The following is a 21303-nucleotide window of genomic DNA, read 5'->3' as shown; positions in this document are numbered from 1 at the left end:
GGATTCACATGTAAAATGACTATTTGAAGAGAACTGCATATGCAGCGAGCATAGGCTATTTAAAAAAGAAAAGAGGGGGCTGGAGCTGTGGCATAGCGGGTTAAAGCCCTGGCCTGAAGCGTCAATATCCCATATGGGCACCGGTTCTAGTCCCAGCTGCTCCTCTTCCTATCCAGCTCTCTGCTATGGCCTGGGAAAGCAGTAGAAGATGATCCAAGTGCTTGGATCCCTGCATCCACATGGAAGACCAGGAAGAAGCACCTGGCTCCTGGCTTTGAACTGGCGTAGCTCCGGCCATTGAGGCCATTTGTGGAGTGAACCAACAAAAGGAAGACTTATCTCTGTCTTCCCTCTCACTGTCTGTAATTCTACCTCTCAAATAAATAAAGAGCAGCCACATTTAAGCAACACATACTGCTACTGCTTAAACTATGATGAAGAAAGTGAAAGCATTCCCTTCTAACCCTCATAAATTCCTCGAAAAGGTACCTACTTTCTATGTATATAAAAGGGAAATGAGAACCAGGAAACTGAAAAACATGGGGCCACTCCAGTTTGCCTTTTAAGACACCTTAAGTCAATAATTACCTCTGTTTCCAAAACCCTTTCCAACTCCAAAACCACCTCCAGTGGACGTATTCTCTCTCTTATTAGATTCACCAGCATCTGGAAAAGTTCAGATAAATTCTAATATATCAAGTTAAGAACATCATCAAAAACTAGGAACTAACTAAATCTTTGGGCTAAAGGCCAATTCTGCCAAGTCCTCCTTCAGCCATCCAGTAATAATCCTTCCTCCACATTTCCACAGCATATTGCCTGTATGTCTTTTCAGCAACATACAGGTTCCTCAAAAGGTTTATAGAAAACACCTATTACAGGGGCCACTGCTGTGGCATAGCAGGTAAAGCTGCTGCCTGCAGTGCCAGCAACCCATATGGGTGCCAGTTCAAGTCCTGGCTGCTTCACTTCTGATCCGGCTCTCTGCTATGGCCTGGACAAACAGCAGAGGATGGCCCAAGTCCTTAGGCCCCTGCATCTGTGTGGGAGACCCAGAAGAAGCTCCTGGTTCCTGGCTTTGGATCAGTGCAGCTCCGGCCGTTGCAGCAACTGGGGAGTGAACCAGCGGATGGAAGACCTCTCTTTCTCTGCCTCTCCTTCTCTCTCTCTGTAACTCTTTCAAATAAATAAATAAATCTTCAAAAATAAATAAATCTTTAAAAAGAAAATGTGTTGTGTATATATATACAATGGAATACTAGTAAGCCACAAAAAGAATGAAATCTTACAAAAAAAAAAGAAAATATTACAGAAAAACTATACATGGATTTAAAATTTTTGACACCAAAAGAAATATTTTTTAGTTTCATTTTCCATGAACTTTTGGAATTACCCTCATATTTCTTTCCTTGTGCTTCTTTATCACTAAATGAAGAATCTTAAAGGCAGAGACTGGATGGCAAGTAGCACAGTTACATTAAAAAAAAAAAACCTGAAAAGCAAATATATGTAAAGCAGCATAAACTGACCCTTTAAACCAGCACTGGGAAAATGTAAAGCATTACTGGCAATCAATATAGACTGTCTTACTCATCTCCATAATATCCTAGAGTACAGGGGAGTTACAGGAGATCTATAAAATTCCTCAATGCACACGCAAGACTATGTATGCCCAAATACGAGTATTTTCATCAGATTTTAAAAATGCATGTGATTTAAGAAATTAAAACTACTTAGCCACACTTCACAGAACATGAAAAACTCATCAATATTATGCTTAATTGTAAGGAATTAACAGTCAACTTCGTGGGGCATAGTAGGTTAAGCCTCCACTTACAGCACTGGTATCCCATATGGGCACTGGGTTCTAGTCCCGGCTGTCCCACTTCTGATCTAGCTCCTTGCTTATGTACCTGGCAAAGCAGCAAGAGATGGCCCAAGTACTTGGACCCCTGCACCCATGTGGGAGACCGGGAAGAACCTCCTGGCTTTGGATCAGCTCAGCTCCAGCCATTGTGGCGTTCTGGGCCATTTGTGAACCAGCAAATGGAAGACTTCTCTGTCTCTCCCTCCCTCTGTGATTCTGCCTCTCAAATAAATAAATCTTTAAAAAAAATTCAACTTCAGAACAATAACCAGGTATGTGAGTTCTACTGAGAAAAAAAAAAATCAGAGATCAAAACTACATAAAATGTTACCAGTGGGCATTTGCCTTAGTATTTAAAATGTCACTTGGCATACCTGTATCCCCTATCAGAATACCTGGACCCTAACCCTGGCTCTATTTCCACTTCCAGCTTACTGTTAATGCATACCCTGAGAGGGGGCATATGATGGCTCAAGTAACTGGGTCCCTGACATGCACATGAGGGACCTGGATTCAGTTCCCAGCTTTTGTCCGGCCCAGCCTCACCTGGTGTGAGCATTTGGGGAATAAACTAGAGGATGTACAATATCTGTTTTTCTCTTTCTGCCTTTCAAAACACTAAATAAAAATTTAAGAATCAAAAGTACTGAATAAAGAGGATTAATACTTTTTAAAATGTTAGTTGAATCATAAAGGGAAGGAAGTTTTATAATCATGGGTCTATGAATTTCTGAGAATTTATGCAGTGCAGTACGAACTGTTTATAAAGTGTTAATTTTCAACAGGGATTTGATCAGAAATTTAATGTGCATTTCAACCTAAAACTATAGAAGTTAGTTTGTGGTAAAAATCTATGTGATGGCTTTCTCATTGAAAAGGGCTTTATTCAACAATGTTTAGAAGTCTGCATGTGGGGCGGTGCTGTGGCTCAGTAGGTTAATCCTCCTCCTGCAGCACCAGCATCCCATATGGCACCGGTTCCTGTCCTGGCTGCTCCTCTTCCAGTCCAGCTCTCTGCTATGGCCTTGGAGGGCAGTGGAGGATGACCAAGTGCTTGGCCCTGCACCCGCATGGGAGACTGGGAGGCGGCTCGAGGCTCCAGGCTCCAGGCTCTAGGCTCCTGGCTTCAGATTGGCGCAGCTCTGGCTGCTACAGTCATCTGGGAAGTGAGCCAATGGATGGAAGACCTCTCTCTCTCTGTCTCTCCCTCTGTCTGTAACTCTACCTCTCAAATAAATAAAATCTTTAAAAAAAATTTTTAAAACATCTGCTAGTCAAAAGATATTTAAAAAAAAAGTCTGCATGAAAAAATATCCCATAACTTTTCCATGTACTATATCTCAAAATATTTAAATAGTCCCAAGTATAATATTAAGGTGCTTATTATTTCTAATGTGGCAAATCCAATTCACATTTCAATATTTTTTTAATAGTTATTCTTTTTTTTATTAAACTTTTATTTAATGAATATAAATTTCCAAAGTACAGCTCATGGGTTACAATGGCTTCCCCCTCCCAAAACTTCCCTCCCACCCACAACCCTCCCCTTTCCCGCTCCCTCTCCCCTTCCAATCACATCATGATTCATTTTCAATTCTCTTTATATACAAAAGATCAGTTTAGTATATATTAGGTAACGATTTCAACAGTTTGCCCCCATATAGCAACACAAAGTGAAAAAAAAAATACTGTTGGAGTATAGTTATAGCATTAGAGTGTACAGCTCGTTAAAGGCAGAGATCCTACATAATATTTTTTTTTAAATTAATTAATTTTCTATGCCATTTCCAATTTAACACCAGGTTTTTTTTTTTCATTTCCAAATATCTTTATATACAGAAGCACATTTCAATCTTTTAGCACAATTACAAAGTCCAAATCAGCAATTCATCTTATTTAATACACATACCTGAAAAACAAAATATATGCAAATCTGAATGTTATTACCATAAATAGAAAGATTTCAAATACAAAATTCAAATTTTAATTTAAATTCAAAACTAAGTTTTCCAAATTTCAAACGAAATATGACACCTCAACCTTTAGTTTCCAGCACTTCCTATAAGCAATCTCTGATGATCTAAGAATATGGTTCATTTGACCCAGAAAACCCCACAAAACCAAGCAAATCAAGTTCAAAATTTCATGTTCACTTTAAGAACACCTGAGAAATTATCCAGGCCATCAAGGGTATGCATATCTGAAAAGCCACCAAGTGTCTGAAAGCTGTCACGTTAAAGAAGCAGTATGTGCCATTCCATTGTTACAATGGCAGGTGTGCCCAGGTCAAACAATGGGGCTGGAAAAAGTGTGGGTGGCCCAAAATGAATTTCTGTGGCACACATTAAAGATGCGGAGCAATGCTGAGCTTAAGGGTTTGGAGGTGAATTCTCTGGTTATTGAACATATCCAGGTGAACAAAGCACCCAAGACACATCATCATACCTACCGATTTCATGGTCGAATTAATGCTACATGAGCACCCCTTGCCACACTGAGATGATCCTCCCTGAAAAGGAACACACTGTTCCTAAACCAGAAGAGGAAGTGTCAATGGTAAAAAAATAAAATAAAATAAATCCCAGAAGAAACTGAAGAAACAAAAACTTACAGCTTGGGAATAAATTCAACATAAAATAAATGAAAATTTTTTCAAAAAAATTTTAGTTCTTAATGATTATGAAAATTCCTGGAAATATCAATAAACTTTTTCAAAAAATAAATTCAAGGGTAAAGGCTATTTGTATTTAAACCTACCAAATATAGCTATGTCATCCACTAGAAGAAATAACTGGTCATATGGTTTTTTAAATAAACTTAACTTGAAGTGCTAATAATGTTATTGTACTTTAAAAGTGCACAATATTTTTAACACTTTAATATCAATTATAAAAATGGACCACAGGGGCTGGCATTGTAGCACCACTTACAATACCAGCATACCACATGGCCACTAGTTCAAATCTTGGCTGCTCCACTTCTGATCCATTAAGCTCCTTGCTCATGTGCCTGGGAAAGCAGAGAAACATGGTCCAAGTACTTGGGCCCCTGCCACCCACATGGGAGAGCATGATAGAGTTCCTGGCTCCCAGCTTTGGCCTGGCCCAGCCCCAGCTGTTGAGTCAGCTGGGAAGTGAATCTGCAGGTGAAAGGTTTCTCTCCCTTAACTCTGCCTTTCAAAAGAGAAAAAAAAAATGGACCACAGGAAGGTATTCTGCTATGCCATTATCTTTTAAGTGTTCTAAAAACAAAATTTAAAAATTCAAGTTTGGGACCATAATCTTAAATTTTTTTTAACTTTTATTTAATGAATATAAATTTCCAAAGTACAGCTTATGGATTACAATGGCTTCCCCACCCCCAACTTTCCTCCCACCCGCAGCCCTCCCCTTTCCCGCTCTCCCTCTCCCCTTCCATTCACATCAAGATTCATTTTCATTTCTCTTATATACAGAAGATCGGTTTAGCATATATCATAATCTTAAATTTAATATTAATGAGTTACCAGAAATGTTTCTCCCTACTGTCTTTTCAAGACTCAAAAAGCAAGTCCTTCTCACTATAATCTCTAAGCTTTTACAAAACTTCTTTCCACATCAATTGCTAGAAGTCAACAAATTAAGAAGCTCTGTGAAGCATCTGTCCTAAGCATCTGCATATATTTTGTTTTTCAGGTATGTGTATTAAATAAGATGAATTGCTGATTTGGACATTGTAATTGTGCTAAAAGATTGAAATGTGAATTGCATTTCCCACATTAGAAATAATAAACTATCGATCCATCTGTTCTAACCCACGTGTCTCATCAACTTAACTTCTCTACTATCCCAAAAAACTAAAAAATAGCAAAGAACTTTGACGTCTGAAAAATGATTTGATTACCTAAATGAAATCTACTATACACTGAGTTATAACAGACTTGACTTTGTATCAAACAGCTGTGACAGCCTCTTCATTCCATTATTCAACATATGAGGTTAGAAAGAAAAAGATAGTTACCTCTGTTTCCCAAGCTCCTCCCAGAGCCAAACCCACTCCTCATGAAATGATCTCTTCTAGAAGGTCCATCATCCATATCTAAAAAAAGAACATTTTGAAGTAAATACAAACAAGAATCTAGACAGTATGCAAACTTCAAGCCTTTTAAGATGCCACACTCGGCAAAAGAAAAATGACATTAGAAATAAAAGATAAAGAGCCTAGTGGAAAAAATGAGCTACAAATATGAATACATGGTTCTCCAAAGCAGAAATAAATGACAACTAAATATCACATTGAAAGAACTTAAAATCAAAAGGAGACAATTTTTAACCACATGATTGAATAGGAAACAGTTTTTTAAGTTTGTTAATACTCAGAATAGTCAAGGACACAGAGAAATAAGCACAAAGCACACTCTGTATTTAGACTATAATCCCAGTCAATTTTGATCCTAATTTAAAAAGCATATATTTTTTGAAAGCATACTAATATGGGGGCTGGTGCTGTGGCATAGCAGGTAAAGCCACCCCCTGTAGTACCAACATCCCAAATGGGTGCCAGTTAGAGTCCTGGCTGCTCCACTTCTAATCCAGCTCTCTGCTATGGCCTGGGAAAGCAGAAGTCCTTGGGCCCCTGCACCCATGTGGGAGAGCCAGAGGAAGCTCCTGGATCCTGGCTTCAGATCGGCTCAGCTCTGGCCATTGTGGCCAGTTAGGGAGTGAACCAGCAGATGGAAGACTCTCTCTCTCTCTCTCTGCCTCTCCTCTGTGTAACTCTCATATAAATAATAAAGTAAATCTTTTTAAAAAATTAAAGGAACCAGCAAGCAAACTCAAGACAAACTAAATTGATGATTCAAAAATAGATGGCTCCAAATAAACATGAACTCATCTTCGCTTCTTTGCTATTAGCACTCAATCCAGAGGAAAATACAAAATATTTCCTTTCTATTTAAATATTTTCAGGAATTACTGCTGTCACTTTCACGAATGTAAGGTTATGCTGTCATTGATATACATCATGGCAATATCATAATAATACATGCATAACAAAAATGTCAATAAAGAAGTCCAGAATGGAATACAGCTGCTTTTCTTTAAGCTCTGAAATCCACCAAAACAATCAAAGGAAATAAAAATAAACCTCATTTAAAACTAACCTAGTATATGCAATACCCAACTGACTGCTAAAATTAAATTTGGACCAAATCCAGGGAGGAGACCAAAACTTTGAAGAACTTAAAAAAAAAAAATCCATATACACAACCATGAAGCAACAGAACCAAATTATATCTGGGATTTAAGTGTGAGTTCTAGATCTCTATCATCTTCCACCCTTCCTCCAGAGTGATCTGTTCCACTCAAGGGAAGAAAAATAAGACTTGGTGGCAGAGTTCTGAAACAACTCAGCCGTACTTAGGGCTGCTGCATGTCCTGACTTACAAGCACTTTCCTTACCCCCAAGCAGCTGACACTCAACACTTAGAATTCATGAGTGTCCAGTCTTCGAACTACAAATCTAAGTGTATAATAGTAATGTATATATAAATTACTTGGGGATCTAGTAGATTCTGATGTGATTTTGGGTTGACCATGAGACTCCACATTTTTTTTTAAGATTTATTTATTTATTTAAAAGGTAGAGCTATAGAGAAAAAAATTGCAGAGACAGAGAGAAAAATCTTCCAGCCACTGTTCACCCCACAAATAGCCACAACGGCCAGGGTTGTGCCAGGCCAAAGCCAGGAGCTTCTTCTGGGTCTCCCACATAGGCCAGGGGCCCAAGCACTTAAGCCATCTTCCGCTGCTTTCCCATGCACATTAGCAGAGACCTGGATCATAACAGGAGCAGCAAGGACTTGAAGCAGCACCCACATGGAATGCAGGTGCAGCAGATAGTGGCTTTACCCACTGAGCCCCAGCACCTGCCTGAGGTTGCATTTCTAGTAAGTTTGTTAGATGATGCCAATGCTACTGGCCTGCCAAACATTCTGAGAAGCAAAATTCCTACATCCACCAGAAGACAAGACTAGAAAACATCAATAACATAACTATTCACATAGAAAAATACTGGAAGTTACACAGATGACCATCAGCATAATTTTAATTTATAGCATATTCAGAACACTATACATTCACAAATAATCTACAGATACTTGCAACAACATTGAAAAGTGTGACACAAGACATAATACACAGCTCCCTTTTATATGACTGTCATTTATAGGGAAAATAGATCTACAATGTTAGAAATCAGGATAGTGGTCACTCCTGAACAGAGGAACAGTGCTTGGAAGACAAAGGAGGGATTACAGAGTACTGCTAAGGCTTTTTTGTTCATCGGGTACTGATTACCACATTATGTTCAGCTTGTGAAATGTATTTATAATTAAAATACTCTAATACAAGCATAGTGAATCTGTATGTCTCTGGGGCCTCCAAAAAAGGTCATGTATAGGAAGTGGGAGTTTAGCCTAGCAGTTAAGACACCTGAATCCCCCTTGGACTACACCTGGATTTGACTCACAGCTCCAGTCCTGGCTCCAGCTTCCTTCCTGCTAAAATGGATGCTTGGAGGCAGCAGTGATGGTAAGCGACTGGGTTCCTGCCATCCAACAGGAAAGTTTGACTGCATTTCTAGCTCCCAGCTTCAGTGCCAGCCCAGCCCCAGTTGTGGGCATTTGGAAAGTAAAATAGTGGATGGGGGCACACACTTCTGCATTCTTTCTCTCTTCCCTCTCTCCCATCCACCCACTCACTCTCTCCTTCCCCATCTCTTTGCCTCTCAGAATTTTTTTTTTAATTATACCCTGGAAAAGGCATTTGGCACAGGGACCACATCACCACTTGGGATTCTTACATCCCATACAGGACTGCCTGGTTCAAGCCTCAGTTCCTCTACTTCCAATTCAGTCTCCTGCTAATGCACACCCTGGGAGGCAGATGATGGCTCAAGTACTTCAGTCCCTGCTACCCACAGTGGGGATCCAGATTGATTTCTTGGTTCCTGGCTGCAGCCCGACTCCATCCTGGCTACTGTGAGCATTTGGAGAAAATAAACTATGCAAAGATTTCAAAAGTTTTTTAGCACCAAAATATACTTATTATATAACATGTCTGAACAGGATCTAATTTGAGGTACTAAGAAGGATAAGACAACAATGTGTAAAGAACTCCTATTAGAGCAGTAATAGCTCCGCAAATACTGAAACAAACAAAAATCTTAAAATGGAGCTGCTGAATAGAAGAACGCTGAAATCACTGATGCTACACGTCAGAAGCTTATGGGGACCCAATGCCTCAAAATCAACAATTTACGAATTGGTAATTTAAGAAGGAAAAATATGATGTTAACGATGAAGTCCACAATGGCAGACCAACCACATCAATTTTCAAGGAGAACATTTATATTGTTGGTACCCTAATTGAAAACAACAATTAAGAGTCAACCCCACATCTGAACTGGTTCAACTTACACAATTCTGATTGACAAAGTACACCAAACTTTCTGCTCAACAGCTGCCGAAACTGCTGTGCCCAAATCAGTCATAGAAAGGGAAACAGTCTATGGACATTTTAAGCAAGCAGGAGATCCTAAAAACTATTTTTTCAAGAATTTTGACAGACAAAACATGGGTTTACCAGTATGATCCTAAAGACAAAATATAATCCCGGCAACAGCTACCAAGAGTTTGATATGGTCCAGTCAAAGTGAAAGTGGGCCAGTCAAAAAGCAAAGATCAATGCGACAGTTTTGGAGAATGCTCAGGGCATTTTTTCTTGTTGACTTTCTGGAGGACCAAAGAATGATAACATATGCTTCTGATGACAGTGTTTTGAGAAAGTTAGGCAAAGTCTTAGCAGAGGCCGGTGCCGCGGCTCAATAGGCTAATCCTCCGCCTTGCGGCGCGGGCACACCGAGTTCTAGTCCCAGTCGGGGCACCGGATTCTGTCCAGGCCAGCTCTCTGCTGTGGCCAGGGAGTGCAGTGGAGGATGGCCCAAGTGCTTGGGTCCTGCACCCCATGGGAGACCAGGAGAAGCACCTGGCTCCTGCCATCAGATCAGCGCGGTGCGCCGGCCGCAGTGCGCCAGCCGCGGCGGCCATTGGAGGGTGAACCAACGGCAAAAAGGAAGACCTTTCTCTCTGTCTCTCTCTCTCACTATCCACTCTGCCTGTCAAAAAAAAAAAAAAAAAAAAAAAAAGTCTTAGCAGAAAAACACCTGAGAAAGCCTCATCACAATGTCCTCTCCACCACAATGATCTTCATTTCCCTCATCAGACAAGGTCAACTTTCCAAGAATTAGGGGTGGGAGAGAGAGGCGGCACTGTGGCATACTGGGTAAGGCCACTGCCTGCAGTGGCAGCATCCCATATGGCCGCTGGTTCGAATCCCGGCTGTTCCACTTCCAATCCAGCTCTCTGTTATGGCCTGAGAAAGCAGTAGAAGATGGCCCAAGTCCTTGGGCCCCTGCACCCACATGGGACACCTGGAAGAAGCTCCTGGTTCCTGGCTTCGGGTCAGCTCAGCTCTGGCCACTGCACCAGTTGGGGGTGAACCACTGGATGGAAGACCTGTGTGTGTGTGTGTGTGTGTGTAACTCTTTCAAATAAATAAATAAATCTTTTAAAAAAATGAATTTCAATGGGACAGCCAGTTGGGGAGTGAACTAGTATATGGAAGACCTCTCTCTCTCTCTATATATATATATATATATATATATATCTGTACCTATAGATAAATCTACCTCTATATACAGATATAGATATAGAGAATCTTTATCTCTGTGTGTAACCATCTCTGTGTTATAAATAAATAAATCTTTTAAAAAAGAATTTCAATGGGGGCCGGCGCCGTGGCTAAGTTAATCCTCCGCCTGTGGCACCGGCATCCCATATGGACGCTGGTTCTAGTCCCGGTTGCTCCTCTTCCAGTCCAGCTCTCTGCTATGGCCTGGGAAAGCAGTAAATGATGGCCCAAGTGTTTGGGCCCCTGCACCCACATGGGAGACCAGGAGGAAGCACCTGGCTCCTGGCTTCAGATTGGCGCAGCTCCAGCCGTTGTGGCCATTTGGAGAGAGAACCAACGAAGGAAGACCTTTCTCTCTGTCTCTCTCACTGTAACTCTACCTGTCAAATGAATAAATAAAATCTTAAAAAAAAATTTCAATGAGAAATTTGTAGACAATCAACTTACAGTCCTGATTTGACTCCTTCTGAATTCTTTTGTTTCCTAGTCTTAAAAAAAAAAAAAAAAAAAACTTAAGGGCCAGCATTGTGATGGTTGTAGCAGGTAAAGATGATGCCTGCAATGTCGACATCCCACATGGGTGCCAGTTCATGTCCTGGCTGTTCTCCTTTCAATCTAGCTCCCTGCTAATGGCTTGGGAAAAAGCAGCAGAAGATGGCCCCAACTGCTTGGAGCCCTGCCACCCATATGTAAGATCCAGATGAAGCTCCTGACTTTGGCCTGCCCCAGTTCTGGCAATTGTGGCCATTTGGGGCATGAACTAGCAGATGGAAGACCTCTCTGACTCTTCTTCTGTCTCTGCAACTGACTTGGAAAATAAAAATAAATCTTTTAAAAAAATCTGAAAAGCATCCATTTTTATTCAATTAATAATGTAAATTTAAAAAAATGACTGCATTGACAAGGTTAAATTCCCAGAACCCTCAGATTTAAGATTTATTTATTTGAAAGTCAGAGTTACAGGGAGAGAGGGGACAGAGGCAGAGGGGAAGAGGGAGAGGAGCAGAGAAAGAGAGGAGGGGAAGGGAACAGATACCTCTTCCATCTGCTGGTTCACTACCCAAATGGCTACAATGGCTAAGCCAAAGCCAGGAGCTTCTTCCAGGTCTCCCATGTGGGTGCAGGGTCCCTTTCCATGCTTTCCCAGGTCATCAGCAGGGAGCCAGATCAGAAGCAGAACAGCCAGAACTCCAACCAGCACCCATATGGGTTGCTGGCACCGTAGATGGTGGCTTAACGCACTGTACCATGGTGCTGCTGGCCCCAGACCCTCAGTTCATTAGGAATGAAATAAATCGTGGGTATTATCACTTACAGAAGTGTCCTATGTTGATAAATGAAGTTTTTATCCTTTTAAAATGTTTTTATTTGCAAGGCAAAAAGAGAGAGAATGCCCATCTGTTTGGTTCACTCCTCAAATGCCTGCAACAGCTGTGACTGGTTAAAGCCAAAGCCAGGAGCTGGGAACTAAATCCAGGTCTCCAATGAGGATGACAGAAACCCAATTACTTGATACATTACTACTGCCTCGAAGTGTCTGTATCAGCAGGAAGCGGGAACTGGGAGTCAAACTGGGTATTTGAACAACGGCACTCTGATATGGGATGCAGGCATCCCAAGTCATGGCTTAACTTAATATACAACACTTGCCCCAGTAAGTTTTTTTTAAAAAACCAACAAGAATCTGCTCTGATCTATACAAAATATTTAAGATTTTTATTTATTCAAAAGGTAGAATGTCCGTATGTGTGGTATGTGGATTAGAGAGAGAGAGAGAGAAATGATTTTCCATCTGCTGGTTCACACCTCAAATGCCCTCAATAGCCAGGTCTGGGCCAAGCCAAAGCCAGAGCCAGGAACTCCATCCTGGTCTCCACATGGTTGGCAGGGGACCAACTACTTGGGCCATCATCAGTTGCCTTCTCATGAGCATTAGCAGGAAGCTGGATTGGAGGTCAAGCAACCAGGACTCAAACTGGCACTCCAACATTGGATGACAGTATTCTAAACCAAAATCAAGTGACAACCACAACAAAAAAGCTACATGCTAATTTTACATTAACTCAAAAGTACTAAACAAAAACAAAAACATCAATTTTACCCACTACTGCAATGAAAGAGGCACATGGGAATCTATTCTAGGAACAAAAAGTTCTAGTTGCTTAATTTTTTTGCAATTTACCTATACAAGAGGCAGAGAGACAGAGCACCCATTTCCCAACTCACTCCCCAAATCACAAAATGACCATGAGTGGGCCAGGTCTACAAACTCAATCCAGGTCTCCTATGTGAGCGGCAAGAACACCTCAAAAAGGCATTTAATATTCAACTGTCATTCCTGAGTAAAAGCTACTCAAACAGAAAAATCTTCAAAACAGTAAAAACTAAAACTTAAATAATTATAAAAATTTTGGAGCACTGCCATTTAAGTGAGGAAAAACTTATTGCTTGGCGTTTCCACTACTAGTCAATGAACTGTATATCTAATGCTTTATGACAACAGAACAAAACTGTCCAAAAGATGAAACCTGTATCACCACAAACAGAGAAAAGACATAATATGCTAGGAAAATAGGGTGGCTTTATGAAAAGAAAATTGATTCCCTATTTCATAACACAGTCAAAAGAATGCAGTTAGCTGTACATTTAAAATAGTTAATATTTTGTATTATGTGCATTTTATTATAACTTGAAAAGAATTCCACTATAACTGCTGAAACTTATGGCAAAGGTTGACCAAAAAACGCTAATGCAAAAGATTCTCTTTTGTGATCACGCTATTACAATAGAAACCAAAAAAGAGCCAGGGTGGCCAACCTAAGATCAGACATAAAAGACTTTAACACAAAAACTGTTAAGAGAAACAAAGAAGGGCAGTATGTAATGATTAAGGGATCAATGCAACAGGAAGATGTAACTATTATAAATCAATATGCACCTAACTATAGGCCACCTGGCTATTTAAAAGAAACCTTCACCTCTCCAGAGCGCCCTGAGTGGCACTCTCACCCCAGATGAAAGCCCGGGCCCGTTTGTTTAGCCCTCCCCACCTGAAAAGGGACATTTACTAGAAGGTGTGCACATCATGTAAAACAGGCCACCCCAGGACCCTCTGTTGTAGCTTGAGTCAGGGATGCCGGAAGCCCGCCCCTCCATTCTCCCACACCACCCCCCATGCCCCTGGTTTCTGAGGTCAAAGGGAGCCACTCCTGGCCCCTGGCCGCACCTAACTCTGACACTTCATAGGAGAGAAGGGGACCTACAGTGGCGATTCTGTTGTCAGGAAATGCAGAGAGTTACAGATCAATGATTCTTTGGAAACTGGATGTATTACTGGGTGCTAGAATGCAAATTTAGGTATTTATTGTCAGATAATGGAATTCATTGTTTTTTTCAAAATTGTTGAAGTGTCACTGTCCATTGTGTTCACTTATGTGCAAGCTAAATTGAATGAAATGAAACAGAAAATGTTCATCTGTCATGCCTTTTGTATTTCTTACAATAAAAATATTGGTAGCCAATAAAAATAATAAAATAGCAAATTTTAAACTGCAAAAAAAAAGAAAAAAAGAAACCTTAATGGATCTAAAGAGAGACATGGACTACAATACAATAGTAATGGGGGACATTAATACCCCACTTTCAGCAATAGACAGATCAACCAGATAGAAAATCAGCAAGGAAACAGCAGAGTTAATCGACACTATAGACCAAATGGACCTAACAGATCTCTACAGAACTTTCCATCCTACAGCTGCAGAATACACATTCTTCTCACTTATTCACAATAGCTGCAAAAAAAAAACAAATAACTTGGAATAAATGTAACCAAGGATGTCAAAGGTCTCTATGATGAGAATTACAAAACATTACAGAAAGAAATAGAAGACAACATAAAAAAATGGAAAAATCTCCCATGTTTATGGATTGGAAGAATCAATATCATCAAAATATCTATACTACTGAGAGCAATTTACAGATTCAATGCAATACCAATCAAAATACCAGTGACATTCTTCTGAGATATAGAAAAAATGATGCTGAAATTCATATGGAAACACAGGGGACCCAGGATAGTTAAAGCAATCTCATAAAACTAAAACAAAGACATCACAATACTTGATTTCAAGATGTACTACATAGCAGTTATAATCAAAACAGCCTAGTACTGGTACAACAATAGATGAATAGATCAACAGAACAGAACAGAAACGCCAGAAATCAATCCAAGCTTCTACAACCAACTTATGTTTGACAAAGGAGCTAAAATCAGTCCCTGGAGCAGGGGCAGTCTCTTCAAAAAATGGTGCTGGGAAAACTGGATCTCCACATGCAGAAGTATCAAGCAAGACTCCCACCTTACACATTACACAAAAATCCTCTCAAAATGGATTAAAGACCTAAATCTATGACCCAATACCATCAAATTATTAAAGAACATTGGGGAAACCCTGCAAGACATTGGCATAGGCAAAGAATTCTTGGAAAAGACCCCAGAGGCACAGGCAATGAAAGCCAAAATTGACAAATGCGATCACATCAACTGGATGCAATGCAAAAGAAACCCTCAGCATAGTGAAGAGTCAACTGACAGAACGGAAAAACTTATTTGCAAATTATGCCACTGATAAAGGATTAATAACCAGAATATATAAAAAGATCAAGAAACTCCACAATGAAACAAACAACCCAGTTAAGAAATGGGCAAAGGACTCAAACAGACATCTTTTTTATATATGAATCACATTTCAAGTTTTATTATTTATAAAGGATAGGAGGATGAAAGATGTGAACAGTTAATTTACTAATCAGATATACATGTAAGGTGGCCACAAAACACACCAAACACTGGAGTTAAAGGTAAGTTTTATTGCCAGGTTGGGGAAGCCCGACTGGCCAGGAGGAGATAAGTCAGAGAGTAAGAGAACATAAGATAGAGAGCACATGTTTGGGAACAGGTCCTTTGAATAGACATTTTTCAGAAGAGGAAATCCAAATGGCCAACAGACACATGAAGAAGAGCTCAGGCTCACTAGCCAGCAGGGAAATGCAAACTAAAACCACCACAAGGGACTGGCGCTGTGACGCACTAGGTTAATCCTCCTCCTGCGGCGCCGGCATCCCATATGGGCACCGGGTTCTAGTCCCGGTTGCTCCTCTCCCAGTCCAGCTCTCTGCTGTGGCCTGGGATAGCAGTGGAGGATGGCCCAAGTCGTTGGGCCCCTGCACCCACATGGGAGACCACGAGGAAACCCCTGGCTCCTGGCTGTGGATCAGTGTAGCTCTGGCCATTTGGAGAGTGAACCAACAAAAGGAAGACCTTTCTCTCTGTCTCTCTCTCTCTCTCCCCCCCTCCCCCCTCCCTCTCCGTAAACTCCATCTATGAAATAAAAAAAAAAAAAAAAACCACCACGAGGTTTCACCCTACTGCCACTGGAATGGCTTTCATACAGAGATCAGTAACAACGAATGCTGAAGAGGATGTTGAGGGAAAAGGTACCCTAATCCACTCAGTGGGAATGTAAACTGGTAAAGCCACTATGGAGAACAGTATGAAGATACATCAGAAATCTGAATATAGACCATCTGAATATGACCATCCCACTCTCGGGAATTTACCCAAGGGAAATTTGTATAAACTTAATTGAAAATAGGGATAAAGGAACAAGAGGGGTTGCAGTGAGGGTGGGCACAGTGAAAAGAATCATCATGTTCCTAAAGTTGTAATTATGAAGTGCAAGAAGTTTGTAACTATAAAGCTGGATAGTTCTGCATACATTCCCATGGACTTACTTCTAAGGGTACAGTTTAAAACCTTGCCGTGGGGCCGGCGCCGCGGCTCAACAGGCTAATCCTCTGCCTTGCGGCGCCAGCACACCGGGTTCTAGTCCCGGTCGGGGTGCTGGATTCTGTCCTGGTTGCCCCTCTACCAGGCCAGCTCTCTGCTGTGGCCCGGGAGTGCAGTGGAGGATGGCCCAAGTGCACCCCATGGGAGAACAGGAGAAGCACCTGGCTCCTGGCTTCGGATCAGCGTGGTGCACTGGCTGCAGCGGCCATTGGGGGGTGAACCAATGGAAAAAGGAAGACCTTTGTCTCTCTCTCTCACTGTCCACTGTCAAAAAAAAAAAAAAAAAACACTTGCCATGGGACCCCAGATTCCCCCTAAGCTGGGTAGTAAAAATAGCATTTTAAGTGTTCTAGTGATCATATAGTTAGGATTAAGTGCTAAAGTGATCATATAAAATAAGATTAACTGTTTGGTAATAATAGAATTAAAAAGGAGTGAATGCTCCAACATGGAAGCAGTCCATTCAGCAGACTCATAGAATTACAATTGCTTTAAATAGTACTCTGACCTCAGAATCAGCCCTTAAAGCATTCTAGTCTGGCTAAAAAGCCCATGAGAGCATTTCAGGCATGGAAAGCCAAGACACTGTGGCAAAAAATATTCTACATGAAGGACCTCTGTGGGTGAGACGCCAGTAAAAAGAAGGGGTCATCAAAGAAGGATGTACTTTTCTCCAAAGGGAGGAGATAACTTCCACATTCTTTATGGCCTTGTCAAAATACTGAAGGAGTTTGTGGATTCAAAAGGCTAGTCCATAGCCTAGGAAGCTCATGTCAAGAACCTCAGGTGATCAATGACATCATACATAAGAATGTTAACTGTTAGCTTAACAACAGGAGTCACTGCACACTAACTCCCCATGTAGTAGTGCACTAAACTTCTCATGCATGACCTCTGTCCTCAAAGAGTTGTTATTTTGAGAGTTAACAGTAAAACTTGTTCTCAAAGATGTATTTCATTTTAGTATATTAACTGGAGGATATTCTTTTTTTATTTATTTATTTATTTATTTTTATTTATTTATTTTTGCCAGGCAGAGTTAGACAATGAGAGAAAGAGAGAGAGAAAGGTCTTCCTTCCATTGGTTCACTCCCCTAATGGCCACTACGGCTGGTGCTGTGCCGATCCAAAGTCAAGAGCCAGGTGCTTCCTCCTGGTCTCTCATGCAGGTGCAGAGACCCAAGCACTTGGGCCATCCTCCACTGCCCTCCCAGGAGACAGCAGAGAGCTGGACTGGAAGAGAAGCAACCAGGACTAGTACCCGGCACCCCAACTGGGACTGGAACCCGGGGTGCCGGTGCTGTAGGCGGAGGATTAGCCAAGTGAGCCTCGGCGTAAGCCAGAGGATATTCTTATGTCTCATAACTAAAACATTATGCCTAAGTGTCTAACTCCATTGCTTGTTTTTTTAGGTGGTTCCTTAATTCATGTTAAGGACTTACTTTCTTTTAATGTATTAAGTGGAAGGTATTCTTGTATCTTATAGTTATGTCTAAGTACTCACAAAAGATGTATCATTCTCAGGTACTTCTTTAAAGTTAATTAAATTTCTCAAAAAAAAGTGAAATTAACTTTGAGATGCAATAACTTTGAACAGCCCTTGTCTCAACTGTCAAAAAACAATTTGGGATTTTTTTTTTCGTACAAATGGTTGAACTTTTTACTTAGTATAGAGTTAGTCTACAGGGTATAAAGTTAATTGAAAATAGATCTTAGTAGAGAATAATCTGGTAATGGGAGAAGGAAGAAGGGTGTGAGTGTGGGTGGGAGAGGTGGGTATGGTGGAAAGAATCACTATATTCCTAAACTTGTACTGATGAAATGCATTAAGTTTGTATTCTTTAAATAAAAAGTTTCTTTGGAAAAAAAATCTAACACAAAATTACAAAATCTTCAAAATACAAAAGCAAAATGACACCCTAGAAACTTCAGAAATATTTAGCAAAGTCGTCATACATCCATTATCAGGACTCCAAATACTGAACTTCTCAACATCATTAAATTTTCATATACAGTCAAGTAATATAAAGTTCACATAAAAATTACTTCCAATCTAAAATTGTTAATGGAAGCTTCCTCTTGTACAAACACATGCTCTTTTTCTGTCTCAAATGAATTGAAACAAAAAAGAGTGGGCATAATGGCACAGCAGACTGAACTACAGCTTGGGATGTCCACATGTCATATCAAAGCTCCTGTTTCAAGTCTTGCCTACTCCACTTCTAATCAAGTTCCTTGCTAATGTACTCAGGAAAACAAGGGCTGATAATTCAAGTACTTGAGTCCCTGACACCCATGTGGGAGACCAGGTTGTAGTTCCTGGCTATTGCAGGCATTCGGGGAATGGACCAGCAGATAGATCTCTCTCCCCCTCCTTCCCATTCTGCCTTTCAAATAAATAAATACATCTTAAAAACAAAAAAAATGACATATATTACTTTTTACCAATACTTTTTTTTAATATTTCAAACAAACACTCACAAATTTCAACTGGTAGAAGCAAAATTAGCCCTGTAATGGGGTTTCAGCAGGGGTTAATTCCAAGAAAGTCTGGAAATCTGAATATTTTATAATAAACCAGTGTTTATGAAAGATAAATGCATCTTGACAATAGCAAAGGCTTATCTAAACTTTTTATCAAGAGACTTATCTTGAATTCAAAGTGTACATGAGAACTAAAGTTATCTTAACCCAATAAACTCTTTCAGACTTTCTTCACATCTCACTACAGGTTGTTTCACTGTAGGCCAGGCAGAGTCAGCAGCTTCCTTGACTAAAATGTTTTATCTCATTCAGTAATTCTCCATGAAAAATGATAAAAGAACTTTCCAGTGGTACTAGGTCTTTCACTAGTCGACCCTGAAAGTAGCAGTAACTCAAATTCATAAAGACATAGAGCAAATTCACAGTAACTTAAATTTCACACAAAGTAAAAGTTGGTTTGGGCCAATGAAAAAGTTCTGGAGATAGGAGGTGCGTGATGTTTATATAGCAACACGAATGCACTAATACCACTAAACTGTACACTTAAAAATGAGTAAAATGGTACATTTTATGTTATGTGTATTTTACTACAATAAAAACATGTTTATGTAGTAACAACACTTCAGCCCCTTTTAGACATCAACAAAGTAAACAGCGATTGCTACAAGTTTAATTTCCTAGATCAAGTCCTACCACTTCCACCCATATTCCCATCTATATCAGCTCTATAACACACAGCTGGGGGGCTGGCGCTGTGGTTTAGTGGGTGAAGCTGCCACCTGCAGTGCCGGCATCCCATAGGGGGGCCAATTCGTGTCCTGGCTGTTCCACTTCTGATCCAGCTCTCTGCTGTGGCCTGGGAAAGCAGTGGAAGATGGCCCAAGTCCTTGGGCCCTTGCACCAATGTGGGAGACCCAGAAGCATCTCATGGCTCCTGGCTTCAAATTGGCACATCGCCAGCTGTTGCAGCCATCTGAAGAGTGAACCAGCAGATGGAAGACCTCTCTTTCTCTCTGCCTCTGCCTGTCTATAACTCTTTCAAATAAATAATTCTTAAAAAAAAAAAAAACACACACACACGCATACACACTTACAGTCAGACACCCCGGGTGGAAATAAGTGCAGAACGAGGGGTTGGGGGAGGAGTCAGTGGGGAAAAATGGGCTCCTTTATCTTGACACTCATTTGTCATACTCTCCTGGGTTCTTCCTCAGATTTCTGATCCCAAAGAAATTCATGGTATCTTGATGTTATGGTAGATCTGGCTTAAACAGCTGTGATCCTGACAAGTCAGCAATATTGTAACCTACTTCAAACAACCTTGCAGTCTGGTGTCCTACTCCCTTAGGTCGGAAATCTTGAAAGCCACGCAGTGGCTTGCTTGGTTAATCCTCCGCCTGCAGCGCCGGCATCCCATATGGGCGCCAGGTTCTAGTCCCAGTTGCTCCCCTTCCAGTCCAGCTCTCTGCTGTGGCCCGGGAAGGCAGTGGAGGATGGCCCAAGTGCTTGGGCCCCTGCACCCACGTGGGAGACCAGGAGAAAACACCTGGCTCCTGGCTTCGGATCGGTGTAGCTTGGGCCGTAGCGGCCATTTGGAGGGTGAACCAACGAAGGAAGACCTTTCTCTCTCTCTCCCTAACTCTATCTGTCAAATAAGTAAATAATTAATTAAAAAGAAATCCCAAAAATACCTAGCAACCTGCATGCCAAACATGCAACTTCCTGGTTGGGCAAAGGTTTTACAGCAACTCACAAAACCAAATACTACACAGCATAACACTATTCTCTCCTTTCTCTCCCTTTCTCCAGCTAGAAGTGGCCCAGCCCCAAATAGCAAAACCATAATGAATTCCCACTAGAAAATTTTTAAAATAATCTCTTCAAGATGTCTACTAGTCTATTCCTCATCATTAGATGAAATCCTTAACCTAAAGAGTTTCACCTTTTTGACTTCACACATACCTGTTGTTGAAACTGGAGTCCTATTATGAGTGTCTCCATTTGTTCCAGAAGAGAATCTATCCTGTAAGGAACAAAGACTTGTTTTCTACTTTGAATAATGAGGATGTGCCATCTCTTTCACAAATGGTAGAAAATCACAGAAACCTCCCCATTTTCACAGAAGATACATTTAACCCCCACCCACCCCATGGGTGTCTGAAACTGCAACTGTATCAAAGCACATATAAACTGTTTTACCTACATATACATGTCTATGATAAAATTTAACTTATAAATTAGGCACTGTAGGAGACAGAATAATCATAATATACTGTCTAAAAAGTTATCTCAGGGCTGGCTCCATGGCTCACTTGGCTAATCCTCCACCTGTGGCGCCGGCATCCCATATGGGCACTGAGTTCTAGTCCCGGCTG

The 21303-nt window shown here is 40.8% G+C and overlaps 1 protein-coding gene across 3 annotated transcripts in view; it reads right to left on the bottom strand.

The window, feature by feature from the left end:
* Window positions 1-21303, bottom strand: part of DDX4 (DEAD-box helicase 4) — a 91515-nt gene that overhangs the window by 61218 nt on the left and 8994 nt on the right. For all 3 annotated transcript variants that reach the window (XM_062211786.1, XM_062211788.1, XM_062211787.1), the window contains exons 2-4: window positions 20891-20951; window positions 5867-5944; window positions 589-666 (exon numbers count right to left, since the gene is read on the bottom strand). In XM_062211786.1, coding sequence (XP_062067770.1) covers window positions 589-666; window positions 5867-5944; window positions 20891-20951 — 217 coding nt within the window. The remainder of the gene's footprint in view (window positions 1-588; window positions 667-5866; window positions 5945-20890; window positions 20952-21303) is intronic.

This window comes from Lepus europaeus, chromosome 15, assembly GCF_033115175.1.
Source record: "Lepus europaeus isolate LE1 chromosome 15, mLepTim1.pri, whole genome shotgun sequence".
NCBI classification, from domain to species: domain Eukaryota; kingdom Metazoa; phylum Chordata; class Mammalia; order Lagomorpha; family Leporidae; genus Lepus; species Lepus europaeus.
This window is presented reverse-complemented; position numbering and strand designations above follow the sequence as displayed.